This window comes from Lissotriton helveticus, chromosome 11 (genome assembly GCF_964261635.1).
Source record: "Lissotriton helveticus chromosome 11, aLisHel1.1, whole genome shotgun sequence".
Lineage (NCBI taxonomy): Eukaryota > Metazoa > Chordata > Amphibia > Caudata > Salamandridae > Lissotriton > Lissotriton helveticus.
In genome coordinates, this window is record NC_136072.1 from 31,673,460 (window position 1) to 31,696,868 (window position 23,409).

At 42.3% G+C, this 23,409-nt stretch overlaps 1 protein-coding gene across 1 annotated transcript in view; it reads left to right on the forward strand.

The window, feature by feature from the left end:
• Window positions 1-20,224, forward strand: part of LOC144792127 (uncharacterized) — a 69,548-nt gene extending 49,324 nt beyond the window's left edge. Inside the window, exons 14-16 of the mRNA XM_078667001.1 lie at window positions 2,973-3,016; window positions 16,012-16,106; window positions 19,472-20,224. Of these exons, the coding sequence (XP_078523127.1) occupies window positions 2,973-3,016; window positions 16,012-16,106; window positions 19,472-19,543 (211 nt within the window). The 3' untranslated portion in view covers window positions 19,544-20,224. The remainder of the gene's footprint in view (window positions 1-2,972; window positions 3,017-16,011; window positions 16,107-19,471) is intronic.
• Window positions 20,225-23,409: the final 3,185 nt, after the last annotated feature.

Below are 23,409 nucleotides of genomic sequence, written 5' to 3' on the forward strand. Positions count from 1 at the left end.
CGGATCACTGATAGAATATCGATGTAAAAAACATTGGTGTTCTAAATATTGAAAAAATAAATAGAATGCAAAAATATCGACTCCCTATTCTTAAACAGCTAAGTACAAAAATATTGATTAATAAATATCGAAGTGAAAAATATTGAATCAAAAATATATATAAAATAAAATACATATTAAATATATTAAATAATATTATTTTTAACAAACTAAATTAAAATTAATAAACATGTTAACTAAATATTACTCATAAACTTAAAAAATATAAACACAGAAACATAATATTTTATACATCTATATTTAAAAATTATCTTCATTTAATTTGTACACTTAAAAATTATATAAAAAATATTTATATCAATATTTTAAAATAAAAAACATTCTATAATAATTTAAAACATTACATTATTTTATACAATTAAAACATACAATAAATGCAACAGTAGGGAAAATGTTGGATAGCGAAGGGGTAAAAATTACTACTCCAACTCCAGTGAGTACAACAGTAGGGTAAGTGATGGATAGCGGGGGTAAAAATTACTATTCCGACTCCAATGAGTTTAACAGTAGGGAAAGTGCTGGATAGTGGAGAGGAAAAAATTACTATTCCCAGTCTGATTAGTGCAACAGTACGGAAAGTGCTGGATAGCGGAGGGGTAAAAATTACTATTCCCACTCCAGTGAGTGCAACAGTAGGGAAAGTGCTGGATAGCGGAGGGGTGAAAATGACTATTCCCACTCCAATAATTTTAACAGTAGGGAAAGTGCTGGATAGTGGAGAGGAAAAAGTTACTATTTCCAGTCCCATTAGTGCAACAGTAGGGAAAGTGCTGGATAGCGGAGGGGTAAAAATTACTATTCCCACTCCAGTGAGTGCAACAGTAGGGAAAGTGCTGCAGGGGTGAAAATGACTATTCCCACTCCAATAAGTTTAACAGTAGGGAAAGTGCTGGATAGTGGAGAGGAAAAAGTTACTATTTCCATTCCAGTGAGTACAACAGTTGGGAAAGTGGGGGATAGCGGAGGGGTAAAAATTACTATTCCCACTCCAGTGAGTGCAACAGTAGGGAAAGTGCTGGATAGCGGAGGGTTAAAAATTACAATTCCCACTCCAATAAGTTCACCCGTAGGGAAAGTGCTGGATAGCCGAGGAGTAAAATTTACTATTCCCACTCCAGTGAGTGCAACAGTAGGGAAAGTGCGGGATAGCGGAGGGGGAAAAATGACTATTCACACTGCAGTAAGAGAAACAGTAGGGAAAGTGCTGGAAAGCGGAGGGGTAAAAATTACTATCCCCAGTCCAGTGAGTGCAACAGTAGGGCAAGTGCTGAATAGCGGAGGGGGAAAAATTACTATTCCCACTCCAAAGAGTGCAGCCGTAGGGAAAGTGCTGGATTGCAAAGATAAAATAAATAAACAATATTTAAAAAATATACATTTAACTATATTTAACATATAAAATAAACACATATTATAATATCAATTACATATAACAAAAAGCTACAAATATTATATAAAAATAATAAATACATTTATAAACAATAATTATTTAAAAGTAGCAAATATTAACAGAATTATGTAAAACATGAATGTATTATTTTGTTTCCTACCCTAGAAAACCACACCAATAAAAAAACACGTAACACTTTTTTAATGTATTTCCAGAATTAACATAATTAATAATCAATTTAAAAATAGTTTAAATAACAGAATAATAAACATTCATTAAATACACATGCTTTAACACTATAATATCCACAACACACATGACTAATTAATTATTCTAAATTAATTATCAACTAATTATTATATCAATTAAAAATAAATTACTTCCCACCCTTCCCACCATTTACACCTATACATACCACAACACACTCCTAAAACTAATTACCCAATTGCCACAATTAATTACTAGTTAATTACTTTAAATTAATTACCAACTCATTATTAAACCGTCAATTGAAAATAAATTACTTCCCACTATTTACACCTATACATACCACAACACACACCTAAAATTAATTACACAATAACCATAATTAATTACTAAGTATTAATTAATTAATAAAAAATTACTTTGCACATTTAACACTATAACATTTCAATTTGAAAAATGTAATAAATAAAAAAATATTCAATAAATGTAACATAATTAAATTACTTCCCACCCTATTCCCCTATAAGCCCACAACCCACTATGATACTAAAAATGCAAAACTGTATTTAAATAATAATAACTACCAACATTTTTACACATATAATAAAAATACAAACATTTCTTATACAAAAAAACACATCACATGCATATAAAATATATTCTCAAATACATAACATTAATAAAAAATGTATAATTTTAACAACTATATTTTTACAAACGATATTAAATACTTCGATATTTTAAACAACAATATATTTGCAAACGATATTAAACACTTCGATATTTTAAACATCAACATTACTTACATAAGAATCGATATTCTTGACCACAGTATTTTTTCTGGCGACATTTCTCACACACAATATTTTTCCCGTCGATATTGGTGCAAAACGATATTTATACAACGATATTAAGTCTCTGCACCATTCCCTTGACCGCCACCAGTGTAATTCCTGCGGAACAATTCAGGCAAAGTAAAAGCAGGCACAATTCAAGTTTGGCGACAAAAGTCTTGTAATTTTCTCAAATGTTTTACTTTGGGGAAGATTGCAAAAAATTAATATATACTGCAAACCTTTACTTACTGCAGAATATTCTAGTAAAAACATTTTGTGCAAGATAATTCTCCTAATAAATAGGAGTTTTGGCTGGTAGTCTTTTCATAGAAAAGATATTCTTGCAGAATATTTTCTCCGTTTAACTTTGCAATGTTTTCAAGAGAGAGAGAAATGTGTAAATTGTGAACAAAAAAGGACATGCGAATGATTTTTATGTAAGAGAGTCTAATTTGTGTCCTAATATTCCCTCTTCGCAGTTACAGTTACATCAATCCCAGTACCTACAATAAATCTCTGTCTGGTAAGTAGATTTTCTGTATTTTTAAGACATAAGAGACCCTTTTGTAATCCACTAATGGGGACAGCTCCCCAAGAGGACAGACATCACATTAGAAGAGGCGAAGACTTGAGGCTAACAATGCATTAAATGTTAAAGAATTGACTTAAGTAGATGATGATTTACTTTTAGGCAAAGGTAATTTTTTATATTTCATATCATGCAAAATATATGTGCATGTACGTCTAGGGGTAGATTTATGGACATGTTGTGCAGTGCAGTACAGCAATTCACATTGATACGCATCACTGTGTGACAGGGAAAGGGCAAGAATGCACTGTATTTAAGTCAGTCAATCAGAATATTTTTATTTTGCTATATAGCCATAAAAAGATAGGCGTACAATAATAAAATTCATATTAAAATACATAACATTTTCAGAAAGTGCTTAAGGTGCTGGACATGTGCAATAGTGTAATAGTTGAATATATACCAAGTATGACAATACAATTATTACTAAACTGTTCATATATGGTAAACTATCGCATCAGATAAGCGCTCTGCCTAAAACATTATAAGCATTCGGCCAAGGAGGCCTGAAAAGTAAGACTAAAAGGCTAGAGAAGTCAAGACATTCTTATCCCTTCTAATCTTGAAAGCTTGCTGGGCATATTTGATGACTGCGTGACATATGAGCTCTGAATCAGTTACTGTAGAAATTAAAGGCTTAATCTGCAGGATCTAAAATGATTTGAATCCAGTATAGGGTGTACAATCTGAACTCTGGGTATGATATAAAAGCCACAGAAATACTGATTATTATTGTCACAGGGACAGCAGGGCAGAGTAAAAAATCAGGTGCCCTGCTGTGGAAAAACTTCCAGGAAATGAATTGTGCTCAATCAAAAAATGAGTTAAATAAAAACTATGTTAAGAATTAAGGAACCATAATAGAGAAGGTTCAGTCCATTTGGCAGTCCTAGCGGACATAGTGGGGGAGGCCTGCGGGGAGGGGGGTTTGTGTGGGGGTGTCGCGCAGGGATGGGGGAGCTTTGATTTATTAATACATAAAAATGTAAACGTATCTTTACGCCGTCCCTGTCCCGCATCTTCTCGGCTCCTGCCAGAGACGTTTTAAGGCATTGGCAAAGTGGGCTCTGGCCCAGGGCCCCAGCCCTTGAGGGGTCCCCCTTATAGAGCAAGCTGTGTTCTGCAGAAAGTCTTGCCCTGATGACCTTCAATAGTAATTATACAGATTGTTCTAAATAGCATTCTTCTATCATTTATTTTTAATGTGTGAGAGTCTTCTACAGACATTTTTCAGACAAAATGTGTTTGTTTCATGCAACATTAGAAATTCTTCTGTGCATCATTATTGGAAATTCTCACCCATTATGTTTTACAAACAGAACATTTCTTTCTCTTAGGAGATTTTAATTTTCATTTAGATATGGTCACTAATATGGACACGGTAGGCTTGCTAGCAGCTATGGAAACGTTAGGTCTCTCCCCAAGAGTCTGCAATCCGACACATATAGCGAGGCATGTACTCAACAATATTTTCTCGAGCATGCATAATCTTTTAACTGAACCACCACAAGCAGAAAGTTGGTTGGACCACTTAGCCCTGAGTTTTACTGCCTCAAGGGCGTAAAATTGCCCGGAGAGTTTGGAAGAAAGTTACATCAAAATCATTTGGCACAGTATTTTCTCCTCCGTCATTCAGTGACTGCAATGACAGCAATGCAGCTCTGAACAAATTGGAGACAGCGATGACAGCAGCCTTTGACATCATCGCCCGATCAAAGTAAGCATGGTCCGCGATAGGAGTGCCCCAGCTCCATGTTTCTCAGAAAGTTTAAAGATGGAGTAATCCTCTTGTCGAGTCAGAGAACGTAAATGGAGGAAATCAAAATTAGAGGAAGACAAACTAACCTATAACATAGCAAACAGGGCGTATCTCAAGAATTGTAATATGACCAGGAGAACATATCTAGCCTCCCGAATAGATGAGGCACAGTGGTCGCCCAAAGAGCTGTTTAGGATCCTTAAAGAGTTTACCACTCCCAGAGCCAACAATCTCTCTTGTCCTCCCACACAGGAACTAAGCGATGAGTTAGCTACACACTTTTTTTTTTACATTGATAAAATCTATGACTCCTTGGATCAGGATTTGGAGACTAGGGAAGAAACTTTAATCCCTGATAATCTCTCATTTAAACTAGAGACCTTCGCAACTATCACCACGGAGCAAGTCCTACCACTATTGGCACATATTAAGTCAGAATCCCTGTCCGATGTGGCGTCCCCTACATCATCTCTGAACTGGCGTTGGAGTTGGCAAACCCAATCAGGGAAATCCGTAACATGTCATTAGAGATTCCTCCTTCCCATCGAAATGGAAGAAGGCATATATCAAACCATTGCCCAAGAAACCATCTGCAGATTGCGCTGATTTACAAAACGACAGACCCATCTCTCTTCTCCCGGGTTGCTCAAAAAGAATGGAGACCTTGGTCAACCGACAAATATTTGGAACATCGTAATCTTCTTGATCCCTCGCAATCAGGGTTCCGTGAGGGATATAGCACCGAATCTGCCTTAACGGAGGTGACCGACTCGTTTAGATCACTGTTAGACGAGGGAACGCCCACTATGTTAGTCCTTTTGGACCTGTTGGCAGCCTTTGACACCATCTCTCACAGAATCCTTTTGAATAAACTGCAGGAGATTGGTCTCAGAGGGATAGCACTGGAGCGGCTGTAGAGACAGATCTCAGTGTGTACAACAGGACTCCTTTGTATCTCAGACCACAATTGTGGATAAGGGTGTACCACAGGGCTCCATTTTAAGCTCACCCTGTTCAATATCTATGTGTCATCTCTGGCCACCATCATTAGATCTTGTGGGTTCCAAACTATCTCCTATGTAGACGACACTCAGGTGATAGTCCCCATAGAGAAGGAACTCGGGGTGACCAGAGAAAGATTTAATATCTGTATGCTAAAAATTGCCACATGGATGAGAAAGAACTTCCTACAGCTTAACTCCAACAAAACTGAGATCTTATTGTTTGGGAAAGCTGAGGCTTTATGGACGGAGGGATGGTGGCCGGCGGAACTAAGAGAAGTTCTTTCTAAAAAAAATGGGCAAAAAACATGGGTGTTATATTGGATAACAACCTTTCTAAGGAGGAGCATGTGAAGATCCTGTCAGGCAAGTGCTTTGGACTGATGCGCATGCTAAAAAGGATTTTTCCCTGGATCCCCCTTTCCACCAGATGGGTCCTAATACAGGTACTTTTAGTCAGTAGACTTGATTACGGAAACGCTCTATTAGTAGGGGTCAGGGAGGATCTGCTTTCAAGGCTACAAGTCGTGCAAAATACGGCAGCACGTTTAGCATTGAATAAGCCAGCACGAACTCCTTCCCTTCTATTTTTGAGAGAGTTACATTGGCTCCCTATAAAGGAGGAGCAGTTTTCAAACGTTTATGCCTAGGGCCTCATTTATGAGAAATGACGCATCGCTGCGTGAAAGCAGCAATGCGTCACTTCCCAGTGCGCACTCCTTGCGACATGATTGATGCGTCATATTTACAGTATGACGCATCATGTCGCAAGGAGTTACAGATACGTCAGTATTTCTGACGTATCTGTAAGCGCAAAAGTCACGCATTGCTGGGGTGTGTCACAAAAGTGATGCAACTCCAGCAATGCGTCCTTTCACGTGGGGAAAGTCCCACGTGAAAGGGCTTGCGTCAGTCTTACGCCTGCTGTGAGGCAGGCACAAGATTTTGACGCAACAGCGTGCTAAAAGATCTCATAGATTTCACTGCGTCACTATTACGAGGCTCTTTGCGGGGGAATGCCCCCTCTGCATACATTATACCTGACACAGGTATAATGTAGCGCAGGGGTTTACAAAGTGACGCATCTGCTTAGATGCGTCACTTTGTAAATAGTGCGCAAAAGGAGGCATGTTTTACGCCGCCGATGCGTCACAAAAAGTGATGCATCGGAAGCGCAAAATTGACGCAAAGCCTCATAAATGAGGCCCCTAGTGTTTAAAGCTCTTCACGGGCTGGGGCCAAGATACCTAACCAAGAAATTGGAATGGTATACTCCGGCCCGTCAGTTAAGATCTAGTGGCCAAAACCTTCTTCGCCCTCGGAGAATCAAGAAAGTGAAAATGGTTGGCCGTGCCTTTTCCTACCTAGCCCTTAAGTACTGGTATGTTCTGCCAGAAGACCTTCAGGCATGTCCCACCCGGCTCTTTTGAAAAAACGTCTTAAAAACTTTCTATTTTAATAAGCATCTGATACAATAGGTGACCTGCTCCCAGGGGGCTGAGAGATCCCCTTGGGGATGCTTCGTGCGCCATATAAAAGATAAAGATAGAAAATATTTCTCGTAGATCAATACCGGATTTCACATATGAAAAACTGGAGTATGTGACAGACTATTTGTAGTAATATTAATGAGCTGCTGTTGTGTTACAATACTGAAAACACACATCACTATCCATGAATATCAGATGTACACACATCTAGAATTTTACCAAAGAGGGCACAGAATAGCTGAAATTGGATCAAAAAATCAAATCTGTTCCGAAAAGGGGCCCCAAAATATTTTTGTCCCGGGGCCCCCAAAATCTTTAAAACATCTGCTCTCCTTCCCCGGCAGAAACAGGAAACAGGCAGCCCATCACCGCTCCCTCCTTTAAGACAATCACAGCACTGCAATCGCAGCGTTGTGATTGGTGGGGAGAACGCCCAGCCAGGGGATTAGGGGGAGGCCATTTTCTCCATGTAGGCTGCATTGTAGTCTGCATGGAGAAAGGGCACAGTGCACATGACTGGTTTGGCCGGCCCCAGAGGGCCGACCAAACAGTCATTGCGCTCTCAGGAGTGGGCACACCACTCCTCCCCTGCTCACAGAGCAGGTCCCCACACTAAACATAAAATGGTAATAACGGGAAGTTATTACCATTTTATGTTTCTGCTTCTCGCACTGCTCCTAGTGGAGGAGCTGCCCCTGCCCTTTGGTTGTCTCAGTTTCTACATAACAACCGACTGTGTCCATAACCTGAATCTTGGGTATTCTACTATGCACTCTATGTGTATAAAATAGACATTTTATCATGTCCCTTGAGGTGTTGTAAATTAATTTGGGAAGTAAAATCAATTAGGAACGCCAAGTTCCATATATGTTCTATTGATCTAGGCTAACCACGGAATAGCATCACCATGGTCTAGTGTGACTCACTCTGCAAGAACTTGAGAACATTTAGGGGTCTATTATGATGACGAGTGGACTTTCTCTGCCCGCCATCGCCCTGGGAAATGGGACTGCCCGCTAAGGGTGCGGCGGTCCCGCTTGCACAATTAGGATGCGCCCACCACACTGGCGGGCGCATCCTGCATTTTTTGTATTGCGGAGGGCTGTGCTGTCAGCAGCACCCGCCGGAATACAAACAAGGCATGTGTGCATTTGCATGCACAACGTGGCAGACACTGTGCAGTGCCTGCCACATCATCCACGCAAATGCCCCATGTGCCCCCATCACCCCCCCAACATTCTGGGGGCCCGCAACAGGCCCCCAAATCAGTAAACCGCATGCCACATCATCCACGCAAATGCCCCATGTGCCCCCATCACCCCCCCAACATCCTGGGGGCCCGCAACGGGCCCCCAAATCAGTAAACCGCATGCCTTTCTAATACTGATGGCGGTGTCTAGCAGACACTGCCACCATATCAGGCCCCTTTTTCACCCGGCGGAAAACTGGCAGACTGTACTTCTGTCCGCCGGAGTCCCCCTGCCATACTAATATGGCGGGGGAAATGGGTGGCGAGAGGGGTATGATGTAGAGCGGATTGTCACTGCCCGCATGGCGGTGGCAATCGGCCGTACATCATAATGGACCCCAAAATGTGGTGAGATCTCCAGGCTTTCAATCTGAGTAGAAGCAGTGCAATTTTGATTTAGTCAGTCATAAGTGGCGGAACTGCTTCTGTGTGGATTATAACATTTGTGGTGGACTTTGGAACCACTAACAGCCTACCCAGTAATTTATTTGCAATGGTTTGCAAACTCCCTGGGTATGTATAACCCCAAATACCAGCACCATAAGTGCCTTGGCATTATATATTGACATTTATTCTTTAATAGGCTTATGGCCAAGCTTCTTAGCAAATTTAAAAATATTGTCTACTGCCCCTACAATTTTAAGAACCTTCTGGGACAAACGCTTATTGCACTTGAAATTGGCATCCAGCAAAATTCAATGAGAGTCAAATTTTGACCTTAGTGATGCAGTTCTCTCCAATACTAAATCTACCTGAACGCATATTTTTTCAAATTATGATATACGATTTCTGATTGTTAACCTTTAATTTCAATTGCCCCATAAATGTGTTGAAGGAATCAAGTAATAGCTGTAACCCATTAGTGGTGCGAGAAATACGCACTGTCTTATCCCATAAAGAAGAACAGGCACAGGTTGGTCACCCTCCAGTGAAGAGTGCTACCCATTGACTATCATCACTGGGGTACTCATTTATGACAAACAGGTGTAGGGCATCTTGCTGTGTTGTCCCACTCCATTGTGAAAGGGCAGGCATGCACTGAATTAATGAAATATGGTGCACTCCTGTCCTTTCCCCCTGTGCTGGTGCACAATTTACTTCCTACAGTTCCAAGCACCAATGTAGGCACGGTGCAAGGGTGCATCCATTGCAGGATGTATTGTTTTTGTACAAGATGGGACACCTTTCAAGAGAGGAAAAAACAAGGAGAAATCAAACAAAGTCTCCATGTTACAACTACTATGGGAAGGCATAAGGTTTTGGAACTGCCCCAGGTTTACTTAATAAGGCAAATCTGGGGCAGCATCATAATCCATGGGTGTTGTTTCCAGTCGTCAGGGAATGTGGCAGTTGCCAGGGAGTGGTTGACGGTGTGGCAGAGGCTAAGCATGGGTGTGATGGTGTCGGCAGATCTGTTGAAAATGTAGTGGGGGCCCCGGAGTGGATTGACTACATCAATGTGTCTTCGGTGGTGAGGGCTGTCCAGTTGTCGATTGCTGGCTTCAGGGTGTCGGGGTGATTGGTGAGGATTCAGTGTGTTAGTTGTCTTCGTTAAAGTTGTTGTAGATGCTTTTAATTTTGTGGTGGAAAAAGGTGGTGAGTTTGTCACAGAGGTCTTGTGAGGGAGGGATGTCGGTGGACTCGCTGGTGGGTTGAGCGAACTTGAAGAGTTCTTTGCTGTTGTGCATGAGTGGAGGTTCAGTCTTCAATCACTTTTTTACTCATTTTTCTGGTAAGTTGGTGGTGGCCATTGGTAGCGGCTCTGAAGTTGTTGTAGACTTCTGTGGATTTGGTGTTCCTCCATGCCTTTTCGAGGAGGTGGCAAGTGTGTCTGGACTCTCGAAGTTTGGTGATAAACCATCTGGCTGTCTTGGCGTGGATGTTGTTGTTTTTCTTGAGGGGGCTATGGTGTTGCTGCTGTCAGAGATCCATCTGTGCAGGGTTCAGGTTGTGGTGTTGGGGTTTTCTGCAATGGTTGGGGTGGAGTTGCTGAGTGATGAGGTAAGCTGGTTATCAGTGATTATGGTCCAGTTTCTTCTTGGGAGCCAGTGCAGGTGTCTGTGGATGGTGGGTGTTCTGAGGGTGAAGTGGACGCATTGATGGTCAGTCCATAGGAGTTCGGTGGTGTGGCTGAAGGTAATGGAGTTACCTGTTGTGAAGAGGGGGTCGAGGGTGTGTCCTGCTGAGTGTATGGGTTCGGTCACGATCTGGCGCAGTCCAATGTTGTGGAGTTTTTCCAGGAGGGATGTGGTACTGGTTGTCAAGCTTGAAGTTGAGGTCTCCCAGTAGGGTGTAGTTGGTGGACGCGATGGCATGCGGGTAGATGATGTCCGTGATGGAGTTAGCGAAAAGTCGCAAGTCCATGGGGTCGGTAGATGGTTCCTCAGAGGGTGGTGGTAGGGCTGGTCAGTATCTTGAAGTGAAGGTGTTCCATCAGGTCTGTGGGCTCGTCCGGGAGTGTGCTCAGGCAGAGGTTGGATTTGTGGACAATGGCGATTCCTCCTCCCGGGCGGGTGGGGAAGTTCTTCCTGGAGATCTTGTATCCTTGGGGAATGGAGATAGCGATATCCGGTCCCGAGGTGGTGTTGGTCCATGTTTCGCTGAAGAACGCTACATCTGGAGTGGTACTGTCGAGGAGGTCCCAGATTTCAGTGGCGTATTTGTGGAGGGATCCGACGCTGAGGAGGATGCATTACAGGGTCTTCGGTTGGGATGTGGTCTTGCGGGCGGGTTGCACTGGGTCTGTGGTCATGGCGGTGCTGCAGGTGTGCCGGCAGCGGTGACAGCTGAAGGGTCCGTGGGTGTCGGCTGGTGATGCTAGCTTGCAGTTGTGGTTGCATCCTGGGTTGAGAGCGTGGAGTGCTGCTGGGTCGTAGCATTGGCATTGAGGCGGTCCAGGGCTCCTGGCGATGGTTGCGGTCAGGTCGCGGAGGGGTGCAGACGGACTTGCCTTAGGCACACCAGCAGCACGCCCGCTGGCCATGTCCACTGTGTGGACATGCAGCGGACCCCATTAAGTAGGGGTCTGGGAGGGCTGGACAGCTGGGAGGCAGTAGCAGGGAGGGGAGCTGGATTGGGCCGGACGCGTTGGTCGTGCTGGGGGGAGGGACCGCGGGGCAGCAGCGGAAGGGAAAAACAGGCAGAAAAAGCAAAAATTGAGGAAAGAATGGAAATGAGGCAGTGAAAGGTGCAATAAAAGTGTGGGAAAGACACAGAAGGAGAGTGAGAGGGGAAGATTAAATCAGTGAAAAATGAGTGAAAACGGAGGAAAGACACAGAGGGGGAGTGAAAAAGGGAGATTGAAATCAGTACAAAATGAGTGAAAACGAGGAAAGACACAGTGGGGGAGTGAAAGGGGGAGTTTGAAATCAGTAACACATGAGTGAAAATAGAGGAGAGACACAGAGGGGGAGTGAAAGGGGGAGATTGAAATCAGTAAAAAAAACGAGAGAAAGGAGACAGAGGTCCACTGGACCACCAGGGATGATGTGCAGGTGAAACCTGCGGGTGGAGGAGGGCCTCGAACACCAGCACTTGAAAGTGCAGGTGCAGAGGCAGGCCTCACTTAATGGTGGAGCTGCGAGGGTGGGAGAGCAATTTCACTGACAATGAGTCAGGAGTCTTCCTCAAAAAATGTATTTTGATCCAGATTTCCCTGTTTTACGTGCACCCCCTTTTTGGGGGAAAAATGCAAATTTGAATGGGAGACAGATTTGGGAGACTTATCAACTAGGCAGGTAAAACAAACTGCTTTACGATCACTAATACTCCACAGTAAGATGCTTGAATCAAGGACTTGCAAAGCTAGGTTTGGGGAAAACAAAATGAAGTCAGCAGTAGACCCTTTACCTTTCCAAATAAAAGTTGGGGGATGCATCTCACCAACATGCAAGAAGTCCACATGAAACAACCAGGTATATTTAAAAATAATTTGGTTTACTGCATCCCTGTAGGAGTTGTGCAAAAATGAGTTATATTTCCCCCTTGTCCATCTGTCAAACCACATACACGATCTCCCAATAAGGGACATTTAGCAATATTAAAATCACCTAACCAGATGATGACCACCCCTTATCCATGCTTTCCAATAAAATCTGAAATAAAATTATCTTTATGCAAGATTGGTTTGGCTAGTTGATTAACAAAAATATTCAAATAAAAATAAATCAATAAAAAAGCAGGAAAATCAGGAAGATTCAAAGATAACATTTGGCAACAGGGGTACGCAATACCACTTCAGCTTTAACATTACTAAGTTTGAGGGAAGCGAATGTTCCTTAGCCAGGTATGGATGATGAAGCTGCAACACAGTATGATTGAAAATGATCAGGATTAGATTGTTCTAGATTCCAAGTCTCTTGGCAACATTCAACAACATAGGAATTGACAATTTGTAGCCAGTGTGCAATGCCCATTTTCTTGCAGATACCCGCTATGTTCCAAGAAAGAAATTGTAAGCCCTCTGGCCAATACAGTTCAGGTTGAGAATTATTAATAATAGCCTCTCTCTCCATTACAATTTCAGGCTTGTCAGTAGATACAGCTGCTGGCAGTGTTAAAAGCAGGTCTGATAGGGAAGCCTGCCTGTCGATAGCCAATAGGCCGATAAGGGGAGCAAAGTAATTTTCATGGATATGTGGATGAGAAGGTGGTGTGGTCAACGCGAGGCTTTGCCTGGAATTCCTACCATTGAGAGCTGCTAAGAAGGGTGGACGATAAAAGAAGCCCAGAGGAAGTGCACATGTCTTATTCTGTTTTTTAGCTAGATAATCCAATCACTTTAATAATGCACAGGCTGGGGATTTCCAGAGTTCACCACCACACAATCCCCTATAATAGTTTTGTGAGCATGGCCAAGCCATCCTACCCCCCACCATAAGATTCTCATCCACCAAGTTCATGGGCCAACCTGATTTACTCATGCACCAGTAGGCAGCCCTGTATTTTAAACCCCTCCAGTCTTCTTAAGAATCCTTACCCAGAGAGGGGGACATCAGTAAGAACTATAACATAGGGTGTGCAGTCAGGTGGTACTAGAAGGCGAGCCAATCTCCCATTGTTAGCAAATTTGTGACTAATGCTTTTAAAAGGTTGGTGAGGGTCTGAGTTGCTGGGTACTTGGTCCTATCTAGTAAAGTTCAGCTGAATGTCTAAACACATTGGACTGGTTTGCATAGGCAGATTAAAGTCACAAATAGTCAGGACTGAAGTCAAAGCTGAAGATACAGACAAAGAATAGCCTTCTTCTTGTGATACTGGGTCTGAATACCTCAGAAAAAAAATACTCTGATTATCTGAAAAAGCTTGACCCTGTTTGCCAAGGATTTCTAATTGCGTCGATACCACTTGTCCTTCAGCAAGGTCTCCAAATTTTCAAAAAAGGGTTTAGAAGTATTAGATAGATCAGTACTGAAGTCAGGGGAAATAGTGATAGATACATTTTTGGGTGGAGCGACATGTTTATACTTTGACTTTACTTCTCCCATCTGAGGGTGCACTCCGCTTACATTTAAGAGACAGAGATTTATGCGTCCTTGAACTTGGACCAACAATAAAAATATCTTCATGAGGAGCATGCACTACACAAGGATTAATAAGTTGGATAAAAGCTGATATTTGCTGGCCGTTTGAAAGTTCTCCTAAAGGTATAACATTAGCCCCATTGGGTGGCTTATCCAATTGTTGTATCTTTGGTCATCTTTTGGATGGTGTCTATGTAATTTTTTACTAGCTCTACCTCTGAGGAAATTGCTTCCATAGTGAAAGATAAATAAGACGTAATTAAAGATGATGAGGAGGTTCCTTGAGCTCCTACTTTAGGTTGGTGAGTGGACCTTTTCTTCCCCAGGTTTCTAGGTGCCATCAACTAGCAAACATAGCGGTCTAATCACAAAGATACTCCCTTTCATTGGAGGTTCTATCCAAAGATCAAGTGAAATGACCCAGCCCAGCTTTGCCCGGCCACGGATGGGTGCAGACGGGCACTCTCTTGGGCCGGTCTTTGCCCAGGCACGCACATGGGCACTCCCTGCACTGTAGGAGTGCTGCGGTGATGATAAACACCTCCTGCTGGGAATCAACACAGAGACGGCCTTCTTCGCTGCTATGGGGGCCAGATGACAGAGTTCTGAGCCCCTGCTGCGTCTGAACTCCATCCCACACTGAGGGAGTGCTGCAGTGAAGTTAAGCACCTCCTCGCATGAAACAAAGCAGAGGCAGCGTTCCTCGCCACTAAGGGATCTGGATGACCGAGTCCTGAGCCCCCGCTGTGTCTGAAATCTGTCAAATTTCAGTCAATACAGTGCACTTCTGCCATTTCCCCTGCTTTCTCCCTTTTGGCAGTCGAGTTCCAACACACCTTCCTGCACAAATACTACCCAGAGAGGCAGGTTCCTCTCTCAATGTGTGCTGAATTTTGCAGCACACATAGATAAGAAAAGTAACAAGGAGAATTAAAGATATTTCCCCTCATTATTCCACTCCTGGAAAGGCGTATCTTTTTGGCACATTCCTAGGTTTGACAATTCTAGTAAATCTGCGAATACTGCAAAATCCATGGGATTTGCAAGGGAACACCCACACAATGCTGATGGAATGCCTTCCCAGGGCAGAGTAGGTCAATGCAGCAATTTGCGCAGTGTTGCTTTCCTCCAGATTTATGGATCCTCTCAGGGCCACGCAAAGTGGCCTTGCGTGGCTTCATAACTCATATTTCAGGTTTTCATTGTACATGTACCATGTTGCATGGTGCAAACGCAACGAAAAACCAGCTCATAAATATGTCCTCCATATCATGCAAATATATGCATGTACATGGAAGGAGTAATTTACAATCTTTCGGCATAGGACAATGCTGCAAGTTTTCCTACTGCGCTGCCCTACGTCAAAATAAAATGGGAAGAATGTGCCATATCTGTCAGATACTGTGAAATCCTGTTCTTTTCCCCAGCGGTGGTGCACAATTGGGTGCCCTGCGCCAAAGCAGGCACCCTTGTGCCACGGTGCAAGTGTGTCTGCGTTTTAGGGGAGATTGTTTTTGAGCTAGCCTCCTTTAAATCACTTTCACCAGCTGCCAACCCAAATGCAAATGTTTAATGAGAGGACATTAAATGATCATCAGAAACATGATATGTAGCAAATTTTCCATCTAGGACCCAAATGTTGGTGCCATGCACCCAAGATGTTCTTTAGTGTTCTTTAAAGGGCCACAATAGCTTCAGATTCTTCAAGTATATTTGACACAACTTCAATTGTGATAATTATCAAGGGTGTGCCATAATAAATTAATTAAAATTAAATTTTCCCTCCATTAATATTGATCACAATACTGATATAGGTAATGTTGACACATTTAATGTCATATTCCTGGAGCATAAGCAGATTTTTAAATAAATGTTAATATCATTAACTAGCTTTCTGTGTTTTTTCAGGATTTAAAAGATTCCAGGAGACTGAGGTGCCCAAGTATGAACCGAATCTTATAAGTTGGAAACCCCGCCTCGACAACGTGGACACATCTTTTAAGGTATTTATTTATATTTTAATTTTGGGATTTTATGTAGCGTGGACATGATCCAGAGTCATCAGAGCGCTCTACAAGAGTACAGCTGACAAACAATTACAGTAGGACTATATTAGAGATAAGACATAGGAAGAATTAAGAGATGATAATCGTATGAGCAGGAGATTAGCTGCACGCAAGTACAGTTTCCTAATAATCAATGGAAGAGTACTTTTGAGGTAAAACATAGGAAAAATTAAAAGTACACATTAGACAGTGAGTAGGAGAAATGGAATTTGACCCAAGGATATTTCAAAAAGAGCTTTGAGATCTTATTGAAGGTAGCATGAAATGTGGTCTTACGAAGGGAGCGGCATATTACCAACGTTAAGCGATATTTATCGCTAACGATGCTTAGCAACGAATTTTTTAACGCTAAGCATCGTCAGAAATTATCGCAGATAAACCTTGCTATTATCAAGGTTTATCGCAAATGCGATAAAAAACGGCCGCAATGCATGAATATCGCTGAAAAGTCAGCGATATTCATGCATTACCGAACTAATGCTCTTAGCCATGTTATCCACCTCCCATTGGATAACATGGCTAAGAACTGCTCAGGGCAGGTGTTAGTTTTTGGAGATATTCGCGCTTAGCGCGAATATCTCCAAAAGTTGGTAATAGGAGATAGCGATGTTAGCGACTGTTTCCAGTCGCTAACATCTTGGCACGCCCACTTTGCATGTCATTAGTGATAAATATCACTGACATGCAAAGTGGGGCCCAAGATGGTCGCTATCTCCTACTAGCTGTCGCTAACTGGTGTTAGCGACAGCTAGGTAATAGGGAGATAATTTTATCTCCGCTTTCTTGGCTTTTAAAGTTAAAAAAGCGGATCTAAACCCCCTTGATAATATGCCCCTTAGTGACCAGAAGTCTGCGAATTCCTCCGGCGGAGTGGAATGTATCCCCCACCACTAGTCATGACAATCTGTGTGCCAAGAACTGGTCCCAGTCTGGTAGAACAGTGCAGGAAAAGGAGGGGGCCCAACTGGATCCTGGATCTGGCACCTGTTTCTGAGTCTGATCCGGCTTGGCACCAGTGAAATATGTTGAATATGGCCCTGTGTACTTTACCGACATCAAGACACATTCAGCGGTGCCCACATTTATCTACTTTTAATTCAGAGCAAAAAAGGTCACAGAGTAAGGAGAATACCTTTTTTCAGTTCTAGTCCGGCCAACACAAAGGCTTCACTTAAAGAGCCATCAGCCCTCCCTTACTTCACAAGTACTTAAGAGAACCTATGATTTGAAGGCAGGTTTTGGGCTTTGTTCAACACCTGTATTTAGGAGATAAGCATGCACTGTAAGGGTGCCAGATCTATTTTTACGAGTAATTACACTAATAATGGATTACATATAACATACATATTTTGTCTAATTCATTCTTTTATAGTGATACTCATCTCAATGTAGGGTGTCAGGGTGCTTTAAGTTCCACACCTGTATCACTAAAAAACACTTAATTGTATAAGTGTGCAAACAAAGTTACAAGCAATGTTACTTATGATAATGGGAGTTACCAGGTCTTCCATACTGGTAGGCATTCTATGTTGCAGGTGCTTGGTCTGGAGAAACACAAAATCAGAATGTAACATGTAACACAGTGGTTGGAGTTGTATGTACTAACAACACTTTATTACTTTCCAAAGGAACCCTTTTGTAGTCACCTTAGAATAACAAAACAATCTGAAAAATAATGGAATTGTAAACATTTATTGCAGTCTGCATGCATTGAGTCTGATTTATAGCTCACTGTGCTATATTAGAATGACTGGAACTTATAAACGGCAAGTATCAAAAGGATTATTGATACAAAAGCAGTAACTTAGTGACCTACATAAAATGCAGCAGGCACATTAAACTTCCATGCTACTTTAAGATGTGTCAAAACTGTGACGAGGCAACACACAGCTCCCTCGAGATGGTACAGTAAGTGCCACAGTCATTCTTCCATGATTATGATTCCCTAAAAATTGCATGGTACACAAAGACAGAGGCCTCCACGCCATAATACATTTTGAAATGCAGCTTTTTAGTGATGAATCAAGTCAGCTAGAACAGAATTACACTCACATGTTTCATTGTTGCCAAGGGGCATATCAGCAAGGCCAGACGATAATTATCGCTAAGCTCTCTTAGCGTTAGGATAATTATCGCCGGCTATCGCTGGATTCTATTGCGGAGATAGTGTGCTATTTGTAACGCTTATCTCTAAAGCGAAAGAATTCCATGCGTTAGCTGGAAAACAGTGTGATTATTGCTGGAAAACCAGCGATAATCGCACTGCGTCTGGCGATACCTTGCTGAAAGGCCAGGGTGGTCTTAGCCATGTAATCCACCTCCCATTAGATTACATGGCTAAGTCAGAATTAAAGCAGGCATACAGGAACATGCGTTAAGTGCGGTTAGCGCTTATTTTATTGTCGCTAAGCATGTTAGCGATTCCCTTGATAATTGAAGAAATGTCGTTTAGCTACATTTCTCCAGTTATTTTACGAAGGAACGCCCACTTTGCATCTCATTCGAGATGCAAAGGGAGGCGAAAATGGGTGCTAACATGCGAATATGCATGTTAGCACCCTCTTGTTGATAGGGCGATAGTTTTATCTCTGCTTTTTTTAATTTTAAAGCCAAAAAAAGCAGAGATAAAGCCCTTGCTGACATGCCCCCTTTTTTACCCCAAGTTATTTGCGGCAACATTTTGTAAAAACAGTAATCTTACAAGTCTCCTTTTTTCATGACTCCACCCCTTGTGACTCCACCCCTTTCTGCTGCCCCACCTTAACCACACCCGATCCTGGATTAAATTGTTTCCGATTCCAGCACCGCCTCCTTGCCTGCCGACACACCTTGGGGGTATGCCTGCTCCAGATGAACTTTTAACAGTTCAGCGCTTTTATGGTTCTGCTTACATTTTACCTAGAGTTGAAGTAACCATTTCATTTTGCTATAGTCCCAACACACTGATAGGCAAAGCCAAGCTAAGGTTAGTTTCACTTTGTAATTTGGTTAAAATGAATTGCAATTTTAGAAATATTAAAATAGTAGAATTTATTGATGTGTACAATTTCCCAAAGTATCTTATTTGATCAAACTTCAGGTGGCATTTTTACCCATAGCTGGTAGGGCTAATGAGAAAATATAACATAATGACTTAGGCTCTGCTGTGTACTGTAAAAGTACCTCCCCATAGTCCATCAATGTGTGAAAGACCTTTGACCTATGTCGGTGTCTTGTCGTTATCCTTTAATTTAAAGCCCTGGCTTGTAGCCAAAGTAACATTAATAATGGCAGTATTAACTGATGATATTTTTTCTTTTCAGGCAAAAATAGGTCGCCCACAAATACTTAATGAAAGTTCATCCAACAACTCAGAACACAGTTCAGAACAATAAAGGCGCCCTGGACATGGCCCTGTTACTGGCTGCCTCCTGGAAGAGTGGCACAGAAAGTCACCCCACCTCTGCAAGGAAAAGACTGTTCTATGTCCCATGACAGTTCTGGCACCGCCCCCACCCCCTCTACTGAAGCGAACCACAGACATGGCGTCGGCTGTTGTTGGATTACTGTGTGTGGACACCGCTCACTCCATAGAAGAGAGTAAATTATTGTCCCTACTGCATTGCACAAAGATTTCCAAAATTTAGTGATTTAGAGCACCTTAGGTCCATCCTGCCAATATTTTGCCATTTGCATTGTCTGAAGTTTAAAATTATTTGTAAAACTCTAACTTTTGTGTGGTACTGCCTATTGTTTTGGGTTTGATTAATACCACAGATGGCATTGCTCCAGTGATCACCTGGTAAAAATTCAGAAGCATCTGATGAGGCCAACAGTGGTGATCTCTTTGGTACCTGCAGCACCGGACTACGTCGCTTAAGAGCCTCACGATGTGTGGATCTCTGCCACATCACGCCTCCGCGGTGCCGCTCAGCCTTGAGTCTCCACTCTGGATATTGAAACTCATGTGCTCCATTAAGTGATCATTTCACTAAGAGCCAATGACTCTAAATACCTGAGAACTTAATTTGGATTTATGGATGAACTGCAAAGCTGGAGTGAGAAACCATAGCCCCCTCCCCCTTGGACATTGTATAGTGGGAGCTTCTGACACCACAGGAACTGTGTCCACTGATGATACATTCAGGTGAATTGACTCTCTTTATGTAGATTAGATGTTCTTGCTATTGTTATGCTGCAGATAGTCATGGGTGTATATGCAACAGCATCTTTGATTGGAGGGATCAACAGTGACATCAAAGTTCAAGGGTAAATCCATGATGATGCTGGTCTCTTACTTTGCTAAATGAGCAATCCCATGGCGTTAATCAACTTCCTGCCCAGATATCTGCAGACGCGTTCTTCTTCCTACGCGGGTGTCACTTGGTGCGGTGATATTCTGGTGTGCTGCCATATAGTGTGTCTCAAACACAAAGAGATACATCTCTGGTTCTTCTGTCCTCAGGTGTAGTTGCAAATATTTTTGAAGTATGGGGCCTGAGAATGTTGCACTCTAGCAAAACTAAATAAATGTGGAAATATATTTTTATACGAGTCTGTGTAGGGTCCTCCTATTTATTAATCTTTGCAAAATGGAAGAATTTTAATTTATCTCATAGCTTGATTGTATGTGTCATTGCATGTATTCAATATGTCATTGTATGTTCAATACATAGTATTATTAAGTTAATGATTGATCATCTGAAATATTAGATATATATGAAGATTATGCTTATCTAATATATACAATATATATTTCCTGCCTTTCTTTTCATTCAAAATGCAATAAAATAATATATGTTCAATGAAAATAGTGTGGTTTGATATTGGATAAAAGTTTAGCTTGCAATTGTTCTGGCTATACCACATACTGTGCACCAGAAATTGAATTGCCTCTTGACACTTAAATGATAGGTGATACTTTTATGAAACTTCTGGAGACTTGTTTTATTGAACATGGAAGGAAAAAGGGCTGAGAAGATCTTTTAGAATGCTAGTGCCCTGTGCCTCCAAAGGCATGGTTTCTCTGCCTCATGTAGAGGTGGGAGGACATCAGGGTTTCTGACTCGACAGGCTCTCCTGTCAGAAACCATGAGAGTACACAACCCCAACATTAGGAGCTTGTTCTTGCAGACCTAAAGACTTTGGGGCAGATTTACAAGAAAGTGACGCATCTATAGATATGCGCCACTTTCCCTGCGCCACCCTGAGAAACCCTTGTGCCATCATGGATGCACCGTGTTTACAATACAATGCACCATAGCTCAAGGATTGACAGATACATCCGAAATTCGGACGGATCTGTTGGGGCAAAAGTCACGCATTGCTGAGTTGTGATGTAAGCACGACACAACTCCAGCAATGCATTGTGAGGCCAATTTACACTACACTGCGTCTCTTCTTACCCCTGCTTCAAGCAGGCGTAAGGTTTAGATGCAGTGGCGCCATAGAAGTGACGCAGTGAAATCTTGTAGATTTCACTGCGTCACTTTTACGAGGCTTTCCTGTGTGGGAACGCCCACACTGCATACATTATACCTGACGCAGGTATAATGTGACGGAGGCCTTTATAACGTGACGCATCTCCCTAGATGCGTCACGTTGGAAATTGGCCACATTTTTTACACCGCCGCTGCATCACAAAAGTACCGCAACAGCGGCACAAAAGTGTTGCAAGGGGCTTGTAAATCTGCCCCTTTGGGATTAATGCTTTCATTGTAGCTGCTGCCGCAACTCCACTGAATGGGTCTATATTCCTGTCTGCCTGGCAGCAACCTTTCAATTTAACAGGCGGCCCTCCACCAGTGCGGGAGGTAACAGCCTCAGCTAAACTGGTGGGCTTGCTGCCCTACCCCCACCCTGCGGTCTAAATAACTCCATGAGTCAGCCCTGCCAGGAACTGAGACTGTGACCTGGTAATTCCAGCTAGTGCATTTTAGATATGTTTCTATTAGAGGGGTTCCTTTTTTTCAAATTTGAATTTTGGCAACTTTCTAAATTTATTCTTAAAAATTTCTTCACCTTCTCAAGTTTCATAAAGTTGGTAGAGTTTAAAAGCAATAACTGCAAAAATACCACTAAAAAAGCCTTTGTGGTAGATAAAACCAGCAAAACACACTCTGTTGAATTCCCCAACAAAATATTCCGCATGAGAAATAGCCAAAATATACAACTTTCCAGACAGAGTTATATTGTCACAAACCCTTTCTACTTACACATCCATATAATTAAAAATAAACATTTGCACCGAAGTTAACTAAGAATCTTTTACCACAATCTGCTCTGTGAATTAAGGATGTATGATGGCACATCGCAAACGGTAACATCGCATACCCTCGCATCGCAGATTTTCGATCGCATGTCCCTTTACATCGCAAGTAATTACAACGCAGCCCATCACGCCGCATACCAATTGTAAAGCATGCAAAAGACATTCACAACGCATACCAACACCCCACATACTTTAAAATCGTGATTTGTACCCGATGCGCATTCCTCCTGACCCTACCTCCTAAACTACACTGTAAGCAACGTAGCAAAGACACATCAACCCCCTCAAGCCTAAATAGTGTCTCGTTTACGACCCTTAACCCTAAACCTTAAAACATTGCCCTACACCCCCCTTAACCCTAAGCCCTAACCCTAATGCCTAAAACACTACTAGATCCGTCCCTTAACCCTAAGCCCTAAAAGCCCTAACCCAAATGTCTAAAACACTACCATATCCGACCCTTAACCCTAAGCCCTAAAAGCCCTAACCCCAATGTCCATAACACTACCATATTTGCCCCTTAACACTAAGCGCTAGAAGCCCTAACCCAAATGTCTTAAACACAACTGTATCCGACCCTAAGCTCTAACCCCTAAAACACCACCATATACTACTATTAACCCTAAGCCCTAAAGCCTAAAACCCTGCCCCTCCACTACACAAGCCCCAAAGCCTAAAACCCTGCCCCTCCACTACACTCCCCACCAACGACCTAAAAGCCTAAAACACTACGGGCTTACCTGTCTCGTGGTTCCAGCGTTGTCTCCCGTGTCCGTTGAAAGCGCCCGCGATCTAATGGCGCCTCCGATGTAGTGGCGTGCGTAGTAAACGCACGCGTTGTAACATCGCCTGCGTTGTGATGCCACGCGATGTAAACACATGCGACGTGACGCATGCGTTGCGCTGGTCGTTTCCCGTGAATTAAATGTACTTCACTGAATGTATTGTCCCAAGAAAATGGCACACCCAAATGCTAAATTTAAAACAAAG